This window comes from Neoarius graeffei, chromosome 22, assembly GCF_027579695.1.
Source record: "Neoarius graeffei isolate fNeoGra1 chromosome 22, fNeoGra1.pri, whole genome shotgun sequence".
NCBI lineage: Eukaryota > Metazoa > Chordata > Actinopteri > Siluriformes > Ariidae > Neoarius > Neoarius graeffei.
Genome location: NC_083590.1, coordinates 24,587,975 through 24,611,801, shown reverse-complemented (window position 1 = coordinate 24,611,801; position 23,827 = coordinate 24,587,975). Strand labels below are relative to the sequence as shown.

The 23,827-nt window shown below is 41.6% G+C and overlaps 1 protein-coding gene across 2 annotated transcripts in view; it reads left to right on the top strand.

The window, feature by feature from the left end:
- adcy2b (adenylate cyclase 2b (brain)) overlaps positions 1–23,827 on the top strand; it is a 173,973-nt gene that overhangs the window by 85,727 nt on the left and 64,419 nt on the right. For both annotated transcript variants that reach the window (XM_060904680.1, XM_060904681.1), the window contains exons 8-14: positions 4,078–4,236; positions 4,556–4,688; positions 9,776–9,952; positions 15,682–15,725; positions 15,814–15,894; positions 16,033–16,102; positions 21,604–21,701. In XM_060904680.1, the coding sequence (XP_060760663.1) occupies positions 4,078–4,236; positions 4,556–4,688; positions 9,776–9,952; positions 15,682–15,725; positions 15,814–15,894; positions 16,033–16,102; positions 21,604–21,701 (762 nt within the window). The remainder of the gene's footprint in view (positions 1–4,077; positions 4,237–4,555; positions 4,689–9,775; positions 9,953–15,681; positions 15,726–15,813; positions 15,895–16,032; positions 16,103–21,603; positions 21,702–23,827) is intronic.

Below are 23,827 nucleotides of genomic sequence, written 5' to 3'. Positions count from 1 at the left end.
AGGATGCGCTATTTTCCCCGGGCATCTTTGTACATCCTTGTTGCATCATGAAGTCACGGATCACGGAAAATAAAAAAAATATAATACAAATCGCGGATCCTTTATTCACGGATGTGATTTTCCATGAAATCTCAATAGTAAATTAATAAAGTGAACATATAAATGCAGGCAAGATATTTTAATTATGAACTTCGGCAGTCCAAACATTTGTTTAAGACTTCTTAATTTTTTATCCGTGATGCGGCATCCGTATAAAATCGGTAACCAATCTGTAATATACTGAAACATCCGTGACCAATCCGTAAATTATTAGCATCCATGATGCATCCGTATTAAAATCCATAACCACTCTGTATTTTGTATCCTTAATTTATATTTCCGTAATCCGTGGCCTGTCCGTATTTAGAATCACCGGAGTGTGTGCATGGGTTGTTTTGGAGTCCAAACTATACAGTACGACCTGGAATAATATGCTACTACTTGGGGGGGGACTTCCATGAGTATTCCTAAATTGCATGCGTTTATTTCCCTGAGTGTCAGGACCAACTGATATTATAGTCGGGATTATAGTCGTGGTATGACTGCTCCAGAGTGGAACTAAACTCAGGCAGAGGGATAGCCAGAGTTGGAGTTATAGGTGTTGTGGGACTGGACCCTAAGCCACCCATCCCTGAGAGTATGGCCCAATTTTGCTCTCTTGGGCTTCCAGTATCCAAAAGTTGGGATGACTGCAGCATCATCAGGATTAGAACTCATAATTTCCGCATGATAGAGTGAACGCTTTTCTGTTGCGCCACTTGGGCCTCTCTGTGTCAGAAAACCTTTTCAGTTCGGACTACGTTTCGTTGAAGTACAAACCTGATTTTGTTGAAATGCAGACACAAGATACCGTAGGGCCACCAGTGAACAAAGACTATAACACTGTAAATATCTCTGTAAAAACACACACCGACTCAGTTGTACTCAGCCAGACTCTATAACAAGCCTCCCGTAGTGTTATCACAATGAAGATAATTTGAGTCACATCGGCACTGGGGATGACAGTGCAATCAAGCTTACGAAATGCAACACACTATATATATAAAAAAGCACACACTATAATATATATCAGCACTTCCAGAGGATTCTTGTTGTTTCATCGCAGTCTCACTGCCTAAGTGAAAATAATGTAGCACTTATTTTTTTGTATAGTCCAATTTAGACAGTCACACAAATCTATACCAGGTGACAACTGGTTGTGATATTGAACAGGAGAGCTAAAACGTGTTACGACATATCATTAACTCACCATTACTCCTTCTCATTCATGATTATTACCCCTACTGCTACGGTATTTTCACAGGCCTCTCAATCACAGCTGATGACGTGTTACAGGACTTTCAGTCACGCGAGCTTAAATAAATTAGCCCCAATAGACACAAAATCCACCAGGTATAACCGCCTGACACAGCCATCAGTAATAAGCTTCTTGAATCTACTGTCTGGGCTAGAAATAAATCAGCTCCAGCCTCTTTTATGTCAGTATTTTTACTTTTTTACTCACGACCATACTGTAAATTGTAAATAATCCATTCGAACCCAACAGTCAACACCAAATAAGACAACATGAATAGCAAAAACTGAACATTTATTTTTAATTTTGTGAAATAGAGGGAGGGTTTTTTCCTGCTCGCACATTTATACCAGCAGGTCCGGAAAAGCTCCAGACAAAATATCTACACAATCAATTTGACTTTATTTTGATTGTCCAGTTTATAGCTCGTGATGTTTCGTAGATTATCCACACGCTCATCCCGAGTCCTATCACAAGTTCTCATCCAGCTCATGTGGACGAGGTGTGGTAATGCAGTGTAACTATCTGTGTTTGTGTTTTGGAGTTAAACCCAAAGTACCGGTAGGTGTGGCTTAAACTGGAGTTGTTTTTATTTCTTGTTTGTAACCACTATGCCCCTGGAAATACTGTGGGGGGGAACAGAGGTTAAAATGCCAGCACTGTCAGTATGAGGTGTGTATTGTGGCTTCAACAGTTCCTCAACCTCCGCTACATCACTCCGGTTCATAATAGATCTCAACTAGAGATGACAGTGGAACTGTTTATTAGCTCATGCGCCCGTAGGCCAGGCCGGATGAGCTCATGCCATCACGCATCATCCGTCTGTCCGTCGTTGGCCGTCCATAATTTACAAAAATTGCTACTCCTCCAACAGGAGTGATTGGATTTTGATCAAACTCCCATACAATGTTCCCCAGGTGGATGCGCATAAAAGTTGTCAAGACGGTGGCGCCACCTGTCATATATTTTACAATTTCATGGGCATTTGAAATCTTTGAGTGACTCGTCACATTAAACGCTACTCTTCGTAAACTGCTGGGATGTTTTCACTGAAACTCACCCAGAAGACTCTAAAGACACATACTGCAACAAGAATTGTTCACCAGGTGGTGCCACCTGCTATGGATGAGGCTACACAGGGGTCACGTGCAATTTCATGAAAATCACTACTTCTCCTGTAGGAGTGATCAGATTTTGATCAAACTTGTGTGGAATGTTTCTAAAAGTTATCAAGACGGTGGTGCCACCTGTCATATTTATGATTTTATGGGCGTTTGAAAATTTTGGGTGGCTCGTCACATTAAACACTACTGTTCATAAACTGCTAGGATGTTTTCACTGAATCTCATCCAGAAGACTCTAAAGACATGTCAACAAGAGTTGTTCACCAGGTGGCGCCACCTACCATGGATGCAGCTACACAGCGGTCATATGCAATTTCACAAAAATCACTACTTCTCTGATAGGATTGGTCGGATTTCGATCAAACTCCCATACAATGTTCCCCAGGTGGGTGTGCATAAAAGTTGTCAAAACAGTGGTGCCACCTGTCATATTTGCGATTTTATTAGTGTCCGAAATCTTTGGGTGACTCATCACATTAAACGCTACTCTTCGTAAACTGCTGGGATGTTTTCACTGAAACTCATCCAGAAGACTCTAAAGACATACCAACAAGAATTGTTCACCAGGTGGCACCACCTGCTATGGATGAGGCTACACAGGGGTCACGTGTAATTTCATGAAAATTGCTACTCCTCCTAAAGGAGTGATCAGATTTTGATCAAACTCACGTGGAATGTTTCCCAGGTTGATATGTATAAAAGTTGTCTTATAAAAGACGGTGGTGCCACCTGTCATATTTACGATTTTATGGGCGTTTGAAAATTTTGGATGACTCGTCACATGAAACACTACTGTTCATAAACTGCTAGGATGTTTTCACTGAAACTCACCCAGAAGACTCTAAAGACATACCAGCAAGAGTTGTTCACCAGGTGGCGCCACCTACCATGGATGCAGCTACACAGGGGTCATATGCAATTTCACAAAAATCACTACTCCGACGACAGGATTGATTGGATTTCAAACTCGCACAACAACAGTGGCTGGTATGAGCTACAGCCTCATTGAGTTTTTTTTTTTTTAAAACCCACTTGCGAATCCCACCCACATACGTGCCTCAGATGTTTTCCAACAAATTTAGCTAGTTCTATTTCACAAACTAGTAGACTAATTTATACCACCATGACACTGAGCAGGCATTTACATATAATTAAATAAACAAAAAGAGTGAAATGCTAGACTTTGTTTCTACCACAAGCTTCATATCTGCAGCTTGCTTGTGTGCATATGAAAGTAAAACCTTGCACTCTTGTTGATTCTGTGTGATCTGTCATAATACACACCTCTAGTCTCAACCAAGCCTTCTGTCATGCGAGTCTCATCCGACTCCATTGGTACATTTTTTGAAGTCTTGCCGATTTGCTCAGAATTGGTTGTTAGGTTGGTTTATGACCGTCTATAGCTGGTTTGTAGAGCATGTAAAGAGGACTATCCAAAAATATATTGCTAGAAACAATTCTAGTGTTGAGTGGGATGAAATACATTAGTCAACCAGTAAAGTGCACTGGGAAAGCAAAGCGAGAGAAAGAGAGCAAACGAGTATCAATTAGCACATGAGAAAATGTCTCTACGACAACCTTGGCCCAGTTACAGGGCTGAAACGTGTCGTGTCGTTGCAGGAAGGTGCGAGATGCCACAGGCGTTGACATTAACATGCGTGTTGGAGTGCATTCTGGCAATGTGCTCTGCGGCGTAATTGGCCTCCAGAAATGGCAGTATGATGTTTGGTCACATGATGTCACCCTGGCCAATCACATGGAAGCCGGAGGCGTACCTGGGTGAGCTTTTGTTTTGTGATCCCTCTCTTTGTGCATGTGTTTTTACATCTGTGATCAACAGTGCGAAATTTAACAAGAGCTCTTCACGTTCAGCCAAACACGCTGTGGAGAGCTCTGTGAAAGGTGCTCATGGCTGATGATGAGTTTTCATTCAGCAAGAAGACAATAAAAGCTGCCCCGGCTCTTTTATTCCCTCGCTGCCTTGTTTGTATTATAAATTTAATGTCCGCTCTCTGTGGGCTGCACGAGAGGATGTAATGTTTCTTGTCCACATGTTGTTTACTGAAGTGCTCTCTCATGTCCTGTTGGTCCTCCTCAGCCGAGTTCACATCTCCTCTGTGACGCTGGAACATTTGAACGAGGCCTATAAAGTGGAGGCGGGAGATGGACAGAGCCGAGACTCGTATCTGAAAGAGCATGGCATTGTCACGTACCTCGTCATCAATCCAAAGGTACAGTATCATCAAAACAAAGGTGTCTCTTTAGTGTTGATTGCAATTAGAAGGAATGAAAAAATAATCATAGAAGTTAATTTTTTTTTTCCTTTTGGCTCCATTACGGTTATCCACTAAACTTAGGTGGAAGAATAAATGTGATGTTATTTAACAAATAAAAGCATATAATCATTGATGTAGTTATGTTTTCAGTACGGAGATATTTATTTCACATTTATGGAAGGAGGTTTTGTAACAAATTTTTCTTACATGGGGAAAATCTTCACGACAACAGACTTTGCGATTTCGGGTTTCGCTGTAACATAAGCTGCGGTTTTATTTTTGTTTGTTTTTTTGTCTTATTAACTTGGAGAGAGAAACGAGTGTTTATAGCTGCTATAATGTAAGTGATAACTGGAACTAACTTGTTTTGCAAATGTCCCATGACATTAAATGAAATTAAAGTATAAAATGAAAGAAAGAAAGAAAAGTGTAGTGATGTAAAAGGAATTAAGCACTTTAGGATGTGGTGGTGTTGCAATTTTTGCTTTAAGAATGCTAATGGAGAAGTACAGAGAAGGCCAGAGAAAGCTACATTGTGTGTTTGTAGACCTGGAGAAGGCATACGATAGAGTGCCGAGAGATGAGTTATGGTATTGTATGAGAAAGAGTGGAGTGAATGAGAAGTATATTAGAGTGGTGCAAGACATGTATGAGAACAGTGAAACAGCAGTGAGGTGTGCAGTTGGAATGACTGAATGGTTCAAGGTGAAGGTGGGACTCCATCAAGGATCTGCTTTGAGCCCTTTTTTGTTTGCCATAGTGATGGATAGCTTGACAGACGAAGTGAGGCAAGAGTCACCATGGAACATGATGTTTGAGGATGATATTGTGATATGTGGTGAAAGTAGAAAGTTGGGTTTGGAGAGCTGGAGGTATGCATTGGAACAAAGAGGAATGAAGGTGAGCAGGAGCAAAACGGAATACATGTGCATCAATGAGAACGGGGATGAGAGTGTAGTGAAGATGCAAGGAGTAGACGTCAAGCAAGTTGGTGAATTCAAGTACCTGGGGTCAACTGTGCAGGAAAATGGGGGCTGCAATAGTGAGGTGAGAAAGCGAGTGCAGGCAGGGTGGAACAGTTGGAGAAGGATTTCAGGAGTCATTTGTGATAGGAAAGTCAAGTTTATTTGTATAGCGCTTTTAACAGTAAACATTGTCGCAAAGCAGCTTTACGGAATTTGAACAACTTTAAAATATGAGCTAATTTTATCCCTAATCTATCCCCAATGAGCAAGCCTGTGGCGACGGTGGCAAGGAAAAACTCCCTCAGACGACACGAGGAAGAAACCTCGAGAGGAACCAGACTCAAAAGGGAACCCATCCTCATCCGGGCAACAACAGACAACATGACTATAACATTAACAGTCCTAACATAAAGTCAGCTTCGTTGATGCTATAAAACCCTACTGACCGACGGAAACCTGAGCGCAAAACCGTTCACGACAACCGCAGTCCCAAAGTCAGCAAGTCAACTGCAGTCCCCAGCCACAAAAGCACCACTGCAAGAGTCCAGAGCGTCCTCCAGGCGCAACCCCCAACTGTCCACATGGGGCCACCCTTCACAGGAGCGATGCGATGAGACTCCAACCAGACACAGGGCACCAGGATGGATCAGGCAGGTCCGAGGAGCAGAAGAGGTCAGCATGTCGATCCCAGGACCAACATGTAACTCAGAGGGACAGATTTTGGGGGGAAGAAGAGAGAGAAAAAACAGGAAAGTCCCAGCAAAAGTGAAAGGTAAGATGTATAAGACAGTAGTGAGAGCAGCTGTGATGTATGGATTGGAGACTGTACCCTTAATGAAGAGACAGGAGGCAAAGTTGGAGTTGGTGGAGTTGAGGATGTTAAGGTTTGCGATGGGAGGTTGGACAGGATAAGGAACGAACACATCAGAGGGACAGCACATGTGGAGAGCTTGGGAATGAAGCTAAGAGAGATGAGACTGAGATGGTACGGGCACATCCTGAGAAGAGATGCAGAGCATGTTGGAAGGAGAATGTTGAGGATGGAGCTGCCAGGTACACGAAAACAAGGAAGGCCAAAGAGGAGATACATGGATGTGGTGAGAGAGGACATGAAAGTGGCAGGATGTGGAAGACAGGGAGCAATGGAGACGAAAGATCCGCTGTGGCGACCCTTAATTGGGACCAGCCAGAAGAAGAGGAGGATGTGTTGTTATTGGGAAACATCTTCAGTGTGTTCACAGCGTGATGATTGTTAATTGTTGATGATTTTACCATAACAGCATGCCTCATCATGTTTTAATCCATACATACTGTATCATTATGTTAACAATATAACTATTCCAGATTTCCCAATTATGGCACACCGTAAAGCTACCTCCTGTACCGGAGTACTGTTTCCAACATATTTAAAACAATTAAGTATAACATAACAAAGAACTGTATTTGTCTGTGTAATATCAGGTTTGTTTGTTTTTTATAACATACACCCTTACAAGGGTTCTTAAAGGGTTATATGGATAGTTGAGGGTTCTTCGGGTTCTCTTTCGGATTCCTGGTATAAGGATCTGCACAGAACCTTTAAGGGTTCCCCCAGAGTGACACCAAAGAGGATTCTGGATTTAAGTACTGTATATATATGTCCTTGAATTGTATGTACTAAATGTTAACAGGATGCTGTATTTCCACAGACTGTATATTTAACAGTTATTCCACAAAATCGAGTCGTAGATGAGCTGATAGCTGATGAGGCGCGTAGCACCGAGTTAGCTATAAGCCATGTACGACGAGATTGAGCTGAAGAACTCTTGTTGTTTTTTTCTATCCACATTCACTGGATTTTGAGAAACAGAGCATTTTTTTTTTTTTTGCAAATTCGATAAATAACTTCATACAAAACATCTGAGAAAATCATTTCCGCTTAGATGGGCTTCTTAAAAACCTTTCGATGGCTACACGAATTGACTTCAGTGTTTTTTTGTTTTTTTTTTGTAGAAAGTGCCGCCTTGCTGTCATGCTGCTGAGATATAGAACAGCTTTAGACATTTATTTAATTCTTCCTTGGACATTTCAGTTCTGTCCTTTTCAAACTTCTTTGAGCTCTTGAACCAGTATAAAAAAAATTCAACTTAAAAAAAAAAATTCAACACCGGCGAGTGGCCTAGTGGTTAGCGTGTCCGCCTCTCGATTGGGAGATCGTGAGGTCTACTCACAGTTGGGTCATACCAAAGATCATCATAAAAATGGTGCCCACTGCCATCTGGCAAGGTATGCTGCAATACAGATGCGAGTGAGGAGTCAAACTCTTGGGGTTACCAGAGGACACCCCCCCCACACACACACTATAACCCTAGCTATGTAATACTGTATAGGTGAGAGGCCGAGGGCTACGAAATGGAGATTGGCACCGCCAAATGTGCCGTGCGGGAAGGACTTTGACTTGGGGGAAAAATTCAATAAATTTTAATGCTTAAAGATGAAGAGTTTCAATTGTCAAGCTTGCGAAATGACAGGAGCAATTTGTGAAAAATGCGATAATAACTCTTGGCCGGGGGAAAAAGATACGTTCTTACCATCAAATACTTTCATTCCATATTTTGTTGCTTTTTTTTTATTTTTTGAAGTTTTGTTTTTGAGTAGTTTTTAATTCGTCCTCGGTTGGTTCAGCAACACGCTCTGCCATTTTGTTTTTCTCTACTCACGGTATATGAGCTGATAGCCTAGTAGTAGAGTAGCCAGTCAAGGTGCACGATTGCTCATATCCAGTGAATGTGGATAGAATAAATTAAGATATATGACCAATCATTTAAGCCCTGCGATGACCTGGCGACTTGTCCAGGGTGTACCTCGCCCCTCACCCATAGTCAGCTGGGATAGGCTCCAGCTTGCCTGCGACCCTGTAGAACAGGATAAGCGGCTACAGATAATGGATGGATGGACCAATCATTTATGATGCATATGCGCATATGACCATATAATCAGATTTTTTGCTGTGATCCAAGTGTGAAAATTCCCATATATAGGTGAAAGATGCATCTCATGGATGCACTGGGACGCATAATCAGTGATGTAACCTGGAGTCATCGGGCGTTTCAGGTCATAACCCTTTCAACATCATACACCCTCTCCCAGGTGACCCAGCCAGGGTTGATCAGACCCGGGCTTGCGTCCCAGCAGCCTTCGTCCACGGATCCGCCCTCTTAATCCAACGATACAATCAAACTGTAACAGCCCATGTTCTGCTGCATTGTGTAACACGGTTTGACAAACTGTTACAAGGAGTCAGATAAACAGCATCATTGCTTTCTTTGATTCCCATTAAATACCTACCATAATAGTTTACAGTCTCAGTGTCTGGCAGCAACTTTATAGCAATTTACCATACCATCAGCTTCGACATAAGCCGTCCTGCATAAACGCTTACTTTGAAGCGTGTCTATTTACAGTACAACTTGGCATAACACAGGATGTACCGCTGCCAATTTCAGACTGCCTATCGCTTTGGACGCATATCTGTGCGTGGGTTTTCTCTCTGCCCACAGAGTTCACTCTGCTTGCCAACATCTTAACACCATCTATTTCATTTTAAAATACGGCCATTTATTTTAGCTGCGTCAGTGCATGGGATGGTTCTGTTTTTTTGACCCAAAGTGTGCACTAAATTAGACGAGATGTTAATTTGAGTCAATGCTGCCTATTTGCATCAGATCTGAAAATATTGATTATACTTTCTTGTATAGTGTTATGTGGTTCACTGACGGTGTTTCCTTGAATATTGCCTCCAGTTTGCATGTTTGGTGGTTTTTTTTGTTTGTTTGTTTTTGTTTTTTTAAACTAGATCCAAGTAAAGGATACGTTGTTAATTAATTCTATGAGTCATGTTCCAATCCAGTTTTACATCATAATAGTCTGCTGAAATATGTCGCATTCTTAAAGATATCCATCAGGTTATTATCTCAATCTTGGTCATACCCTAATATAACAGGCATGACTCCTAATATTCCTATGTGACTTTGAAGTCTGTTCTAGACATATTTGATCATCTGCGTGTGATGTATATGATGTACTTTTATCACCTAGGGAGAGAGACGCAGCCCACAGCTCCACTGCCGTCCTCGTCCGGTTCTCGATGGGGCGAAGATGAGAGCGTCTGTGCGTATGACTCAGTATCTGGAGTCCTGGGGGGCAGCGAAGCCCTTTGCCAACCTGCACCACCGAGACAGCATGACCAACGAGAACGGCAAGATCAACACACACGTGAGTCGGCTGAGACACACAGACCAATGCCATTAATAGCAAGACAAGAGACCTGAACACTGAACTTGTCGCTCTCCACCAAAATGGCAACGTTTACCTGTTTAATGTTAAAAATGTTCAATGTGGTACAACAGAAAAGAGTTTGCAAGTTTGAATCCCAACGTTGCCACAGCCATCTGTGACCGGGAGCAAAACTCTGGGTGGGTGAGAAGGATGGCATTACACACACTGCCTGATAATCACAGTGAAGCCAGCCATTTGTGCGTGTCTGCGAGCACATGTATGTATAAGAGGGCAGACAGCACTTTCATCCAAGTGTGTTATGCCGCCCTGTGATGCAGCACGAGTAACAGTTTGAGAGAGCTGGGGAGAAAATAATTGACTTGATAATTTCTGTCGGGCGGCACGGTGGTGTAGTGGTTAGCGCTGTCGCCTCACAGCAAGAAGGTCCGGGTTCGAGCCCCGTGGCCAGCGAGGGCCTTTCTGTGTGGAGTTTGCATGTTCTCCCCGTGTCTGCGTGGGTTTCCTCCGGGTGCTCCGGTTTCCCCCACAGTCCAAAGACATGCAGGTTAGGTTAACTGGTGACTCTAAATTGAGCGTAGGTGTGAATGTGAGTGTGAATGGTTGTCTGTGTCTATGTGTCAGCCCTGTGATGACCTGGCGACTTGTCCAGGGTGTACCCCGCCTTTCGCCCGTAGTCAGCTGGGATAGGCTCCAGCTTGCCTGTGACCCTGTAGAACAGGATAAAGCGGCTAGAGATAATGAGATGAGATGAGAATTTCTGTCTACTACAGGTGCAAAGTATATATGATTACTACTTTTTTTGGTATTTTGACACTGAGAAAAGAACAGAAAACCTTCACACACTTGGAATGCAAGTCTAAGGGCAGTTGTCGAACTAACAGTAAAGGTTAAAGGATGAGACAAACGAGTGTAAAAGTCTTACCAACAGGGACAGATCCAGACCGATGCAACTGATGCACGTGCATTGGTCGGAAATATACCATATGTGCACCACTTGGCATCAGTTATAGGGCGTTTGTTTTTTATTTCACCACTGGCAATGGGCTATAGCCACGCTCAACCAACAGACCAGTAGTTCAGGATCCAACCACCTATGGTAAACTTTGATGCTTACCTGACCTAATTACCTATCTTCTCATGATGCTTTGTATAGCGTGACCTGAGACAAAGAATCTAGGTCAAAACAATAAAATACTCCAGAAAATGGTCAGAATTTGCTGCGAATAACGGGCCAAGCTATGGTCGTAGCAGGCTTTGCGTGGGCTGTTTTGAAAGGTCTTGGGGAGAGGGAGGTACCTGGAAAGTTTGATGGGGCTAGGACTTTTGGTGGCCGAGTTATGAACTTTTAAATCCCTGCATGCGCGTGCGACTGGAACCAGGGCTCATATTAAAGTTTTCGGCAAGCCAGGCTCACACGGGACTTCGGGGGTGAATAGCGGGCCGAGCCACGGTCGTCATGGGCCATGGCTGCTCTCTTCGGAAAGGGCTCGGCGTGTTCTATGCCCCTGTGAAAATCCATAGCGATCTGGTAAAATCAGTGAAAATATTTCTGCAAATGTGCATCTGTCAGATTCTTGGGCTGGATCCGTCCCTGCTACCTCCCTGTTCCTATTCTGGTTATTTAAATGTGTCCCACAAGACTACACTGGTGATAAATAACTGCAAATTATTCCTTCTGAAAGAGTCTCTGAAAGAATTACTTCTACAGATATAAGGCTTAGTGTCATTCTGTCACTTACAAAATACAACCGAGTGAATAATTCATCAAAGTGTTCTTTAAAAAAAACTGCGATGAACTGACTTCAGCTACTGGCCTTTCTCTTTCAGTATTAAGAATTGTTACATCATGCGCAGCAGTGAAATTCTCCATAGAGTCTCCATGACCCCAGTCTCTCGTCTGAAGCTGATGTAGATTGCATTACTAGAGCTGCCTTTTTCCATCTCGCGCGAAGAAACATAATGAGGTTATGTGATTCAGAAAAAGGTTCATGCTTTGATTACATTTAGGTTGGACTATTGTAATGCCTTGCAACATGAACCTGTTAGGCTGGAGTTATAGAGAACCATAAAGTCTGACAATATTGGCCCTATTTTTATACACACTACATTGTTTTGGGGAGATTTTTTTTTTTACATTGACACCCGGCGGCACGGTGGTGTAGTGGTTAGCGCTGTCGCCTCACAGCAAGAAGGTCCGGGTTCGAGCCCCGTGGCCGGCGAGGGCCTTTCTGTGTGGAGTTTGCATGTTCTCCCTGTGTCCGCGTGGGTTTCCTCCGGGTGCTCCGGTTTCCCCCACAGTCCAAAGACATGCAGGTTAGGTTAACTGGTGACTCTAAATTGAGCGTAGGTGTGAATGTGAGTGTGAATGGTTGTCTGTGTCTATGTGTCAGCCCTGTGATGACCTGGCGACTTGTCCAGGGTGTACCCCGCCTTTCGCCCGTAGTCAGCTGGGATAGGCCCCAGCTTGCCTGCGACTCTGTAGAACAGGATAAAGCGGCTAGAGATAATGAGATGAGACATTGACACCCCCTCACCCCGGCCTTAGCACCAAGTTTTGGAATGCTCTCGACGAGGTAGTAGCCCTTCAAAATGGAGCTACAAGGGGTAGGAATTGAAATCTTTACCTATGAAAAAGGGATATCACTCATTACTTCAGTAGCTGTCCATAGCACATGCGTACAAGGCATCTCTTTCCTGGACTGAAATCAGATGATTTGCTGCTGGATCACTTTTCAAGCCTCATACACTGAACGTGGAAATAAATAATTGTATTGTCACTCACAAATCGTTGTTTACATGAAGTTCTGTTGACATCGTGAATAGCGATTTTTTTCTGAAAACGTTGTTATAACGGTCCTTTTACATATTCCTTTGCTTCTACCACTGAAATTGAGACTGTAAAAATGTAACACAAGTCTCCTCCTACCGTACCCGAGTGATCTATTATGATCTGCCATGTCTGCGTAAATCAAAAGGTGCAGGCTTTGTATTAGTACCTAGAATAATCAGTCCTACAGCAGGGAGCAGATCTTTCTACAAATCCCCACAGCTATGAAACAGCCTTCCTGTTATTATTTGACACAATAACATTCTTGAAGCGTAGGTTGAAAACTTGTTAGATATGGAAACGGGTTCCGTCCATCCGGTCACGTTTTCGTTTCTGGGCCATATCTTTAAAACTACTGAAGATATCTTCATGAAACTTTGTAGACATATCAAGCAACATGTGAACTGGTGCCTTTTGCTATTTTTGATTTTTGAAAAAAAGTATTCTTCAAATTTTTACATAAAAAATAGATTTTGACTTAGTTTCTAAGAACAATGTTTGTTTCCGAAGCATATCCAAGACTATTCATGGTACGGATTTGAAACTTGGTATACATGTTAACAAGGTGATGTAGATGTGCCTTTTCATACTAATAAATTTGAGAAATTTTAATTTTTCATGTTTCCATGGAAACAATTTCAGACTTAGTCTCTCAAGTTAGTCTTGGGGTAGGTTTTGTTTTCTGGAGCAGAACTTGAAAACTATGAGTGGTACGGTCTTGAAAGTTGGTATATGTGTTGATTTAGTAATGTATATGTGCCTTTTGATACTAAAATGTGATAAATTTTAATTTTTAGCTCACCTGGACCAAAGGTCTGGTGGGTTTATACAATGGGCTGCTGAGGTCAGTGTAAAGAGGTAGGGTTGGTTTCCTGCAGCAGAACTTGAAAAATGTGACAATATCTTGAAACTTGGTATATAGTTGGTATATAGGGCGGGGGATATAGATGACTCTGTCTTCTTGTTTGCATTTTGTTGTAGCTGTGCTATTCGGAAATGTTGTAGATCTGGGGTGAAGAGATTAGATTAAAGGAACTGTAATATTATTTTAATTATTTTTCTACCTTTTGCAGGCCCAGTGAAAACATTGCTGTCATAAAACTCAGTATCCACTTTTTATTTATAGTTTTTGCATGGTTGAACAAAGCATCCAATTAAAAGCAGATATTACAGACAAGTTAAAAAGCTCATTTAGACATTTTAGCTCTTTGGTTATTAAGGGGGCAGTGGTCACCTCATAGCAAGAAGGTTCTGGGTTCAAACCTCATAGAGTTTGCATGTTCTCCTCGTGCCTGCGTGGGTTTCCTCCAGGTGCTCCGGTTTCCTCAAACACAGTCCAAAGACATGTGGATTAGGTCAACTGGTTACTCTAAATTGTCCATGAGTGTGAATGGCGGTCTGTCTCTCTCTCTGTTAGCCCTGCGACAGACAGGTGACCTGCCCAGGGTGTCCCACCTCTCGCCTGAAGTCAGCTGTGATTGGTTCCAGCTTCCCCTCCAACCCTGATAAATAAGTGGTATAGATCATGGATGGTTGGTTAATAAAGGCCTCTGCATGCTCTTGCGACAAGGCTTTCGCAGATAGCTTTTCGCCGACAGTTGTAATTTATCGTTGAGCGGGGATAATAGGCGTGCGCGATGTTATTCACCGGCACAACGCAAGGGGGCGCGAAGTCGCTAGGAGTAGTTGGTGGGTGTGGTTAGTGGAGTGTTTATCCTCCGGTTACTTATAATGACTAGAACTTTTTTTTTTTATAATGACTAGAACTGGAGTCGTATAGATGTACGTTCTTCCTCAATCAACCGCTCTTCATGCTGCTCCATCTTCGCTCGTGTTTTTAAAAATGCCGGTCGTGAAAACAAAACAAACCGGGAAAGTAGGGAAGCGGAAGTGCGTGTACAGCGGATGTAGAGTGGACCAATCAGAGCCCTCTTGTCTGCGACGCTGTCTGCGAGGCTTCTGCGGTGGTCACAATTTTTGGGAGGTGCGCGCAGAGCGTCTGCGAAGGTGGGGGGGCTACGCAGACACTATCTGCGACACCGTCTGCGAGGACTGGGTTGTCAGCATAAATTGGCCTTAAGGATACAGAGACAATCTGAGTATTTGATTTTGTCCCATTCATTTAAAAATTATTTAAAAAAAAAAAGGTTTATAATTAATGAGCTACCCAGAAACCCATGACTCTTCATGATCACAATGTTCATCAGTGGTATTCTGTAAGTAGTGGTTACATCATGTATACAGGGTTAGTCAAAATTATCGTAACACTTAAACAGTAGAAACCATTTATTCACAAAACATAGATCATATGTGCAAGATGATTTGCAGGACGGTCTCAACCTGTTCGTCATCGTGTTCAAAAGACAAAAACCAGCGAGCAACAGCACCATTTAAAGCCCGGACACACATTTCACAGGGAATAGATGATACCACAGTCTTTATTCTATCCTTGAGGTCATTGATATCATGAACTTTCCTGCTATACATGCATTCCTTCACCATACCCCATAAGCAGAAATCACAGGGCGTCAAATCAGGGGAGTGTTGAGGCTACGGCAATGGTCCACCGCGACCTATCCATCGACCTGGAAACGTGTGGTCGAGATAAACACGAACAGTACGGCTAAAGTGCAGCGGTGTGCCATCCTGTTGGAAATACCCCGCCAATCGGATCTGTAGTGGAAGTTCATCAATGGCGTACTGCTGCACAGTCTGTAAGTAGACATCTGACGTCACAGTTGGGGTGTCAAAAGTAGGGCCCAATTACGCCAACAGCGGTCACGGCACACCACACATTCAGGAGAAAAATAATCCATTAGTGTTAACATAATTTTGAGAACTCTGTATTTATATAAATATATATTTTTTTCTTTTTCAGGATGTGCCAATGGGACACTATCATTTTCCTGGAAAACCAGAAAGGTCAGTCCTCTGAGCGTTCGTAAGAAACTCATCACTGCCCCGATCCCTCTCTCTCAGACTGCTCATGCATCAATTTTCTTTCATTCAGAACAAAATCCCAGAAGAAGAGGTTCGAAGAGGAGCTGAACGAGCGGATGATTCGGACAATTGACGGCATCAGTGCACAAAAGTGTGTGGCCCTATTTTTCACTTCTAGCTCAGAATAGCACAGTCGGAGGATTTTTGACTGTTGCTTAAGTTATAACGACTAGTCATTTACTTTCGGTAAGGTATGAATGTTCACCATTTTTGTTCTTTCTCTTACCAGACAGTGGCTGAAGTCTGAGGATATTCAGAGGATATCTCTCTTCTTTCACAATAAGACTCTGGAGAAAGAGGTGTGACCTGTTAGGAGTTATCATGTGTGCAACATACTGTAACTGCATTCTATACATGTCTCAATATTCATTATGTCTCAGCGTAAACTTGACAACATTTTTAGGTTTTAGGTCCCACTTTACTCAAAGGTAGTGTTTATAAGGCTATAGAACATCTTTGTAAAAACATTCATAAACTCCAACACCTCACATAAATCCACATAAACATTTATAAAGGCTTATTCCAACATGTATCAGCTTGGGTCAAATGTCTCAAATGAATACAGTGCCCAAGTTGTGTGACATATGACCACTGACAGGTGAAGAAGTGAATAACATTGATTATCTCATTACAATGGCATCTGCCAATCAAGAGCTGTGATATATTAGGCAGCAAGAGAACAGTCAGCTCTTGAAGTTGATGTGTTGGAAGCAGGAAAAATGGGCGAGTGGAAGGATCTGAGCGACTTTGACAAGGGACAAATTGTGATGGTGAGATGACTGGGTCTGAACATCTCCAAAATGGCACATCCTGCGGGGTGTTCCTGGTATGCAGCGGTTAGTACCGAACAAAAGTGGTCCAGGGAAGGACAACCAGTGAACCGGCGACAGGGTCATGGGCATTTGAAGGCTCACTGATTCGCATGGGGCATGAAGGTTAGCCTATATGGTCCAATCCCACAGAAGAGCTACTGCAGCACAAACTGCTGAAAAAGTTAATGCTGGCTAAAACAGAAAGCAGTTTGTGAAAGCCATATGGCCGAACCTTCGTGTCCCATGCGAATCAGTGAGCCTTAGATGCTCATGACCCTGTCGCAGGTTCACTGGTTGTCCTTCCTTGGACCACTTTTGGTCGGTACTAACCACTGCATACCAGGAACACCCCACAAGATGTACCATCTTGGAGATGTTCAGATCCAGTCATCTCACCATCACAATTTGTCCCGTGTCAAAGTTGCTCAGATCCTTACGTTTGCCCATTTTTCCTGCTTCCAACACATCAACTTCGAGAACTGACTGTTCTCCTCTTGCTGCCTAATATACAGTGGTGCTTGAAAGTTTGTGAACCCTTTAGAATTTTCTATATTTCTGCATAAATATGACCTAAAACATCATCAGATTTTCACACAAGTCCTAAAAGTAGATAAAGAGAACCCAGTTAAACAAATGAGACAAAAATATTATACTTGGTCATTTATTTATTGAGGAAAATGATCCAATATCACATATCTGTGAGTGGCAAAAGTATGTGAACCTTTGCTTTCAGTATCTGGTGTGACCCCCTTGTGCAGCAATAACTGCAACTAAACATTTGCGGTAACTGTTAATCAGTCCTGCACACCGGCTTGGAGGAATTTTAGCCCGTTCCTCCATACAGAACAGCTTCAACTCTGGGATGTTGGTGGGTTTCCTCACATGAACTGCTCGCGTCAGGTCCTTCCACAACATTTCGATTGGATTAAGGTCAGGACTTTGACTTGGCCATTCCAAAACATTAACTTTATTCTTCTTTAACCATTCTTTGGTAGAATGACTTGTGTGCTTAGGGTCGTTGTCTTGCTGCATGACCCACCTTCTCTTGAGATTCAGTTCATGGACAGATGTCCTGACATTTTTCTTTAGAATTCGCTGGTATAATTCAGAATTCATTGTTCCATCAATGATGGCAAGCCGTCCTGGCCCAGATGCAGCAAAACAGGCCCAAACCATGATACTACCACCACCATGTTTCACAGATGGGATAAGGTTCTTATGCTGGAATGCAGTGTTTTCCTTTCTCCAAACATAACACTTCTCATTTAAACCAAAAAGTTCTATTTTGGTCTCATCCGTCCACAAAACATTTTTCCAATAGCCTTCCGGCTTGTCCATGTGATCTTTCGCAAACTGCAGATGAGCAGCAATGTTCTTTTTGGAGAGCAGTGGCTTTCTCCTTGCAACCCTGCCATGCACACCATTGTTGCTCAGTGTTCTCCTGATGGTGGACTCATGAACATTAACATTAGCCAATGTGAGAGAGGCCTTCAGTTGCTTAGAAGTTACTCTGGGGTCCTTTGTGACCTCACCGACTATTACACACCTTGCTCTTGGAGTGATCTTTGTTGGTCGACCACTCCTGGGGAGGGTAACAATGGTCTTGAATTTCCTCCATTTGTACACAATCTGTCTGACTGTGGATCGGTGGAGTCCAAACTCTTTAGAGATGGTTTTGTAACCTTGTCCAGCCTGATGAGCATCAACAACACTTTTTCTGAGGTCCTCAGAAATCTCCTTTGTTCGTGCCATGATACACTTCCACAAACATGTGTTGTGAAGATCAGACTTTGATAGATCCCTGTTCTTTAAATAAAACAGGGTGCCCACTCACACCTGATTGTCATCCCATTGATTGAAAACACCTGACTCTAATTTCACCTTCAAATTAACTGCTAATCCTAGAGGTTCACATACTTTTGCCACTCACAGATATGTATTATTGGATCATTTTTCTCAATAAATAAATGACCAAGTATAATATTTTTGTCTCATTTGTTTAACTGGGTTCTCTTTATCTACTTTTAAGACTTGTGTGAAAATCTGATGATGTTTTAGGTCATATTTATGCAGAAATACAGAAAATTCAAAAGGGTTCACAAACTTTCAAGCACCACTGTATCCCACCCCTCGACAGGTGCCATTGTAATGAGATAATCAATGTTATTCACTTCTTCACCGGTCAGTGGTTTTAATTTTATGGCTGATCGGTGTATACTGTATGTCACCTGAAATCTACGTCATGTTATGACACTTCATCTTCATCATCATCATCATGTGACTCAGAGCTAGAAAGTCAGTTGTCATTAGATTAAGGTTGAGTATTTAAAAAACCAAACACTCTCTAATGTAAAGCCTGAGAAAACATAAGTTTTAAGAAAAATAAAACCCCAATTCCCAAAATGTTGGGATGCTGTGTAAACTGTAAATAAAAACAAAATGCGATAATTTGCAAATCATGAAAATCCTATAGTTCATTGAAAATAGTACAAAGACAACATATCAAGTGTTGAAACTGAGAAATTTTATTGTTTTTTTGAAAAATATATGCTCATTTTGAATTTGATGTCAGCAACACATTTCAGAAAAGTTGGGACAGGGGCATGGTTTACCACTGTGTTGCATCACCTCTACTTTTAACAACACTCTGTAAATGTTTGGGAACTAAGGAGAACAATTGCTGTAGATCTGAAAGAGAAATGTTGTCCCATTCTTTGCTGATATACAATTTCAGCTGCTCAACAGTTCAGGGTCTCCTTTGTTGTATTTTGCACTTCATAATGTGCCAAATGTTTTAACTGGGAGACAGGTCTGGACTGCAGCAGGCCAGTTTAGCACCCGGACTCTCTTACCACGGAGCCATGCAGTTGTAATATGTGCAGAAAGCAGTTTGTCGTTATCTTGCTGAAAGAAAGAAGGCCTTCCCTGAAAAAGATTTTGTCTGGATGGCAGCATATTGCTCTGAAATGTGTTTATATCATTCAGCATTAATGATGCTGTCCCAGATGTACAAGCTACCCATGTCATGTGCACTAATGCCCCCTCATACCATCACAGATGCTGGCTTTTGAACTGTGCACTGATAACAAGCCGGATGGTCCCTCTCCTCTTTAGTCTAGAGGACGTGGTGTCTGTGATTTCTAAAAAGAATTTCTACTTTTGATTCGTCAGACCTCGGGACAGTTTTCCACTTCGCCTCAGTCCATCGTAAAAGAGCTCGGGCCCAGAGAAGGTGGCGGTGTTTCTGGATATTGTTTGTATCTGGTTTTAACTTGCATTTGTGGATGCAGTAATGAAGTGTTTTCACAGACGATGGTTTTCTGAAGTGTTCCTGAGCCCATACAGTGATTTCCACTACAGACACGTGTCTGCTTTTAATGCAGTGTCTCCTGAGGGCCTGAAGATCACAGGAATCCAGTGTCAGTTTTCAGTCTTGTCTCTTGCATACAGAGATTTCTCCAGATTCTCTGAATCTTTTAATGATATTATGGACCATAGATGATGTGATCCACAAATTCTTTGTGGTTTAACATTGAGGAACGTTATTCTTAAATTGTTGCGCTGTTTGCCCATGCAGTCTTTCACAGAGCGGTGAACCCCTCCCCATCTTTACGTCTGAGAGACTCCACCTCTCTGGGATGCTCTTTTTATACCCAATCATCTTACTGACCTGTTGCCAATTAACCAAATTATTATTATTTTTTTTACCATTATGCAACTTTTTCAGTCTTTTGTTGCCCCTGTCCCAACTTTTTTGAAACTTGTTGCTGATATCAAATTCAAAATGAGCATATATTTTTTTCAAAAAACAATAAAATTTCTCAGTTTCAACATTTGATATGTTGTCTTTGTACTATTTTCAAAGAAATATAGTTTTCCATGATTTGTAGATTATCTCATTCTGTTTTTATTCATGCTTTACCCAGCGTCCCAACTCTTTTGGAATTGGTTTTGTGTGTGTATGTATGTGTATATATATATATATATATATATATATATATATATATATATATATTTTTTTGCCTGCTCATCTTTCTCGTGATTTTTTTCTTTTTTTTCAGTATCTTTTAAAAATGTATCCTAACTCTTGGATTTTGCTTTTCTCTTTATATTTTTGTGTTTTGTCAGTCAGGTTCAATGCCTGGACTGATAATCACATCATCAGGTTTTTCTTTGGCTAATCAGACACAAGGTACTCTTGTGTCAAGATAATACTCTTGACACAACTGGTCTTGCTGGAGCAGTTGGGGGTTAGGTGCCTCGCTCAAGGGTACTTAAGCCAATCCTGCTGGTCCGGGGAATCGAACCAGCAACCTTTTGGTCCCAAAGCTGTTTCTCTAACCATTAGGCCATGACTACTACATTCATTTTTTGTGTTTTGTACCATGTATAATTGTGCTTGATTTGTTGATGTGTGTGTGTATATATATATATATATATATATATATATATATATATATATATATATTTAATCATCATTTTCTTATTTTAAATTAAATTTAAAAAATATTTCTTCTGCTTTTCATTTTTTATTGTCCTGTTCCTTTTTTTTCATCCACTTTTCCCCCTGTCCCTCTCCGAGTAACTTTAATAGTCCAAAATAAAGAATTGTGTAGAGATCAGGAGACACTGCAGAGCTTATTTTAGAAAAGTTATTGCTTTATATAATTTTCTAATAAACCTTCACTTGACAAGATATTTCATATCGCCACCATGATATGACTCATGATGTTCTAATAATAAGGCAGGTCGGAAATTGTCATAACTCTAGCTGTCACATGACTCAGGTGCTGACATCAGAGTATTTAATTTGGCTAACGGCATTCTTTAATTTATAATCTCTTATATTTTATATCAGTAGTCATGGAGTGTTATGAAGTGTTATGAACGCTGCCCTTAGAAAGTGTCATGGATGTTTGCTTTATATTTAAAGATTCGGCCATTATAACTCATGATAATAAGTTTGGTCATATTTTATGTCTTTACAGTACAGAGGAACAGCCTTGCCAGCTTTTAAGTACTACGTCTCCTGTGCATGCTTCATCTTCTTCTGCATCTTCATCGTGCAAGTTTTGGTTTTGCCAAAGTAAGTCCTCGTACTCAGTCACTTACTCACTTAGTCCTATAATCAGAAAATAATTAGGAATAGCCATTTAGCTCGACATAATAGCTACACTATCACATTAGCTGTGCTATCTGAGCCAGAGTAGGGGGAAAGATGAAGACACAAACCAACAATGATAAGATCAATGTGTGAGAGAGGCATACAGATGCAGAGTGATATGGATTTTGTGAATAAAAGAGCTGAAATGATGGCCTTTTTTATGTAGGAACTCGGACAGAAAAAGCTTTTGCGCGACTTCACCATCATTCTAATTAACTGTGCTTGTGTCAGCCAGAAGCGCATTCAGACATCTGAAAGCACACATTGATTTTCCCTCTCTATTCTCTCTAATGCGTCCTCACTTCCTCACTCTGTCATTATATCCATTTTATAGCACCATTAAATGAGCTGCTGTGACAGACCATGACTCTCTTAAGTCTCTCTTATTTCTTGCCTTCACTTTTTATTAACAGTGACATTAACGTCAGAGTGTAGTGAAGTCAGAGTCAAATTCACACACACACCCCCTTCTTTTTATGTGATTCGTGTTCAGTTTGCGTTCCTAATAAAAACCAAAAACACTACTGGGGAATGAATATTATGACCTGTTGCGCTATAACACATTATAGGGCTATGCTCTTATTTAGGGAAAGAAATTAAGTCTTCAGCTGTTTATCATGAGAGTGAGTCAATAAGTTCAACGGTGTAATATAATCGTGGGTGTATTTTTACAACCCCGATTCCAAAAAAGTTGGGACAAAGTACAAATTGTAAATAAAAACGGAATGCAATGATGTGGAAGTTTTCAAAATTCCATATTTTATTCAGAATAGAACATAGATGACATATCAAATGTTTAAACTGAGAAAATGTATCATTTAAAGAGAAAAATTAGGTGATTTTAAATTTCATGACAACAACACATCTCAAAAAAGTTGGGACAAGGCCATGTTTACCACTGTGAGACATCCCCTTTTCTCTTTACAACAGTCTGTAAACGTCTGGGGACTGAGGAGACAAGTTGCTCAAGTTTAGGGATAGGAATGTTAACCCATTCTTGTCTAATGTAGGATTCTAGTTGCTCAACTGTCTTAGGTCTTTTTTGCCGTATCTTCCGTTTCATGATGCGCCAAATGTTTTCTATGGGTGAAAGATCTGGACTGCAGGCTGGCCAGTTCAGTACCCGGACCCTTCTTCTACGCAGCCATGATGCTGTAATTGATGCAGTATGTGGTTTGGCATTGTCATGTTGGAAAATGCAAGGTCTTCCCTGAAAGAGACGTCATCTGGATGGGAGCATATGTTGCTCTAGAACCTGGATATACCTTTCAGCATTGATGGTGTCTTTCCAGATGTGTAAGCTGCCCATGCCACACGCACTAATGCAACCCCATACCATCAGAGATGCAGGCTTCTGAACTGAGCGCTGATAACAACTTGGGTCGTCCTTCTCTTTAGTCCGAATGACACGGCGTCCCTGATTTCCATAAAGAACTTCAAATTTTGATTCGTCTGACCACAGAACAGTTTTCCACTTTGCCACAGTCCATTTTAAATGAGCCTTGGCCCAGAGAAGACGTCTGCGCTTCTGGATCGTGTTTAGATACGGCTTCTTCTTTGAACTATAGAGTTTTAGCTGGCAACGGCGGATGGCACGGTGAATTGTGTTCACAGATAATGTTCTCTGGAAATATTCCTGAGCCCATTTTGTGATTTCCAATACAGAAGCATGCCTGTATGTGATGCAGTGCCGTCTAAGGGCCCGAAGATCACGGGCACCCAGTATGGTTTTCCGGCCTTGACCCTTACACACAGAGATTCTTCCAGATTCTCTGAATCTTTTGATGATATTATGCACTGTAGATGATGATATGTTCAAACTCTTTGCAATTTTACACTGTCGAACTCCTTTCTGATATTGCTCCACTATTTGTCGGCGCAGAATTAGGGGGATTGGTGATCCTCTTCCCATCTTTACTTCTGAGAGCCGCTGCCACTCCAAGATGCTCTTTTTATACCCAGTCATGTTAATGACCTATTGCCAATTGACCTAATGAGTTGCAATTTGGTCCTCCAGCTGTTCCTTTTTTTGTACCTTTAACTTTTCC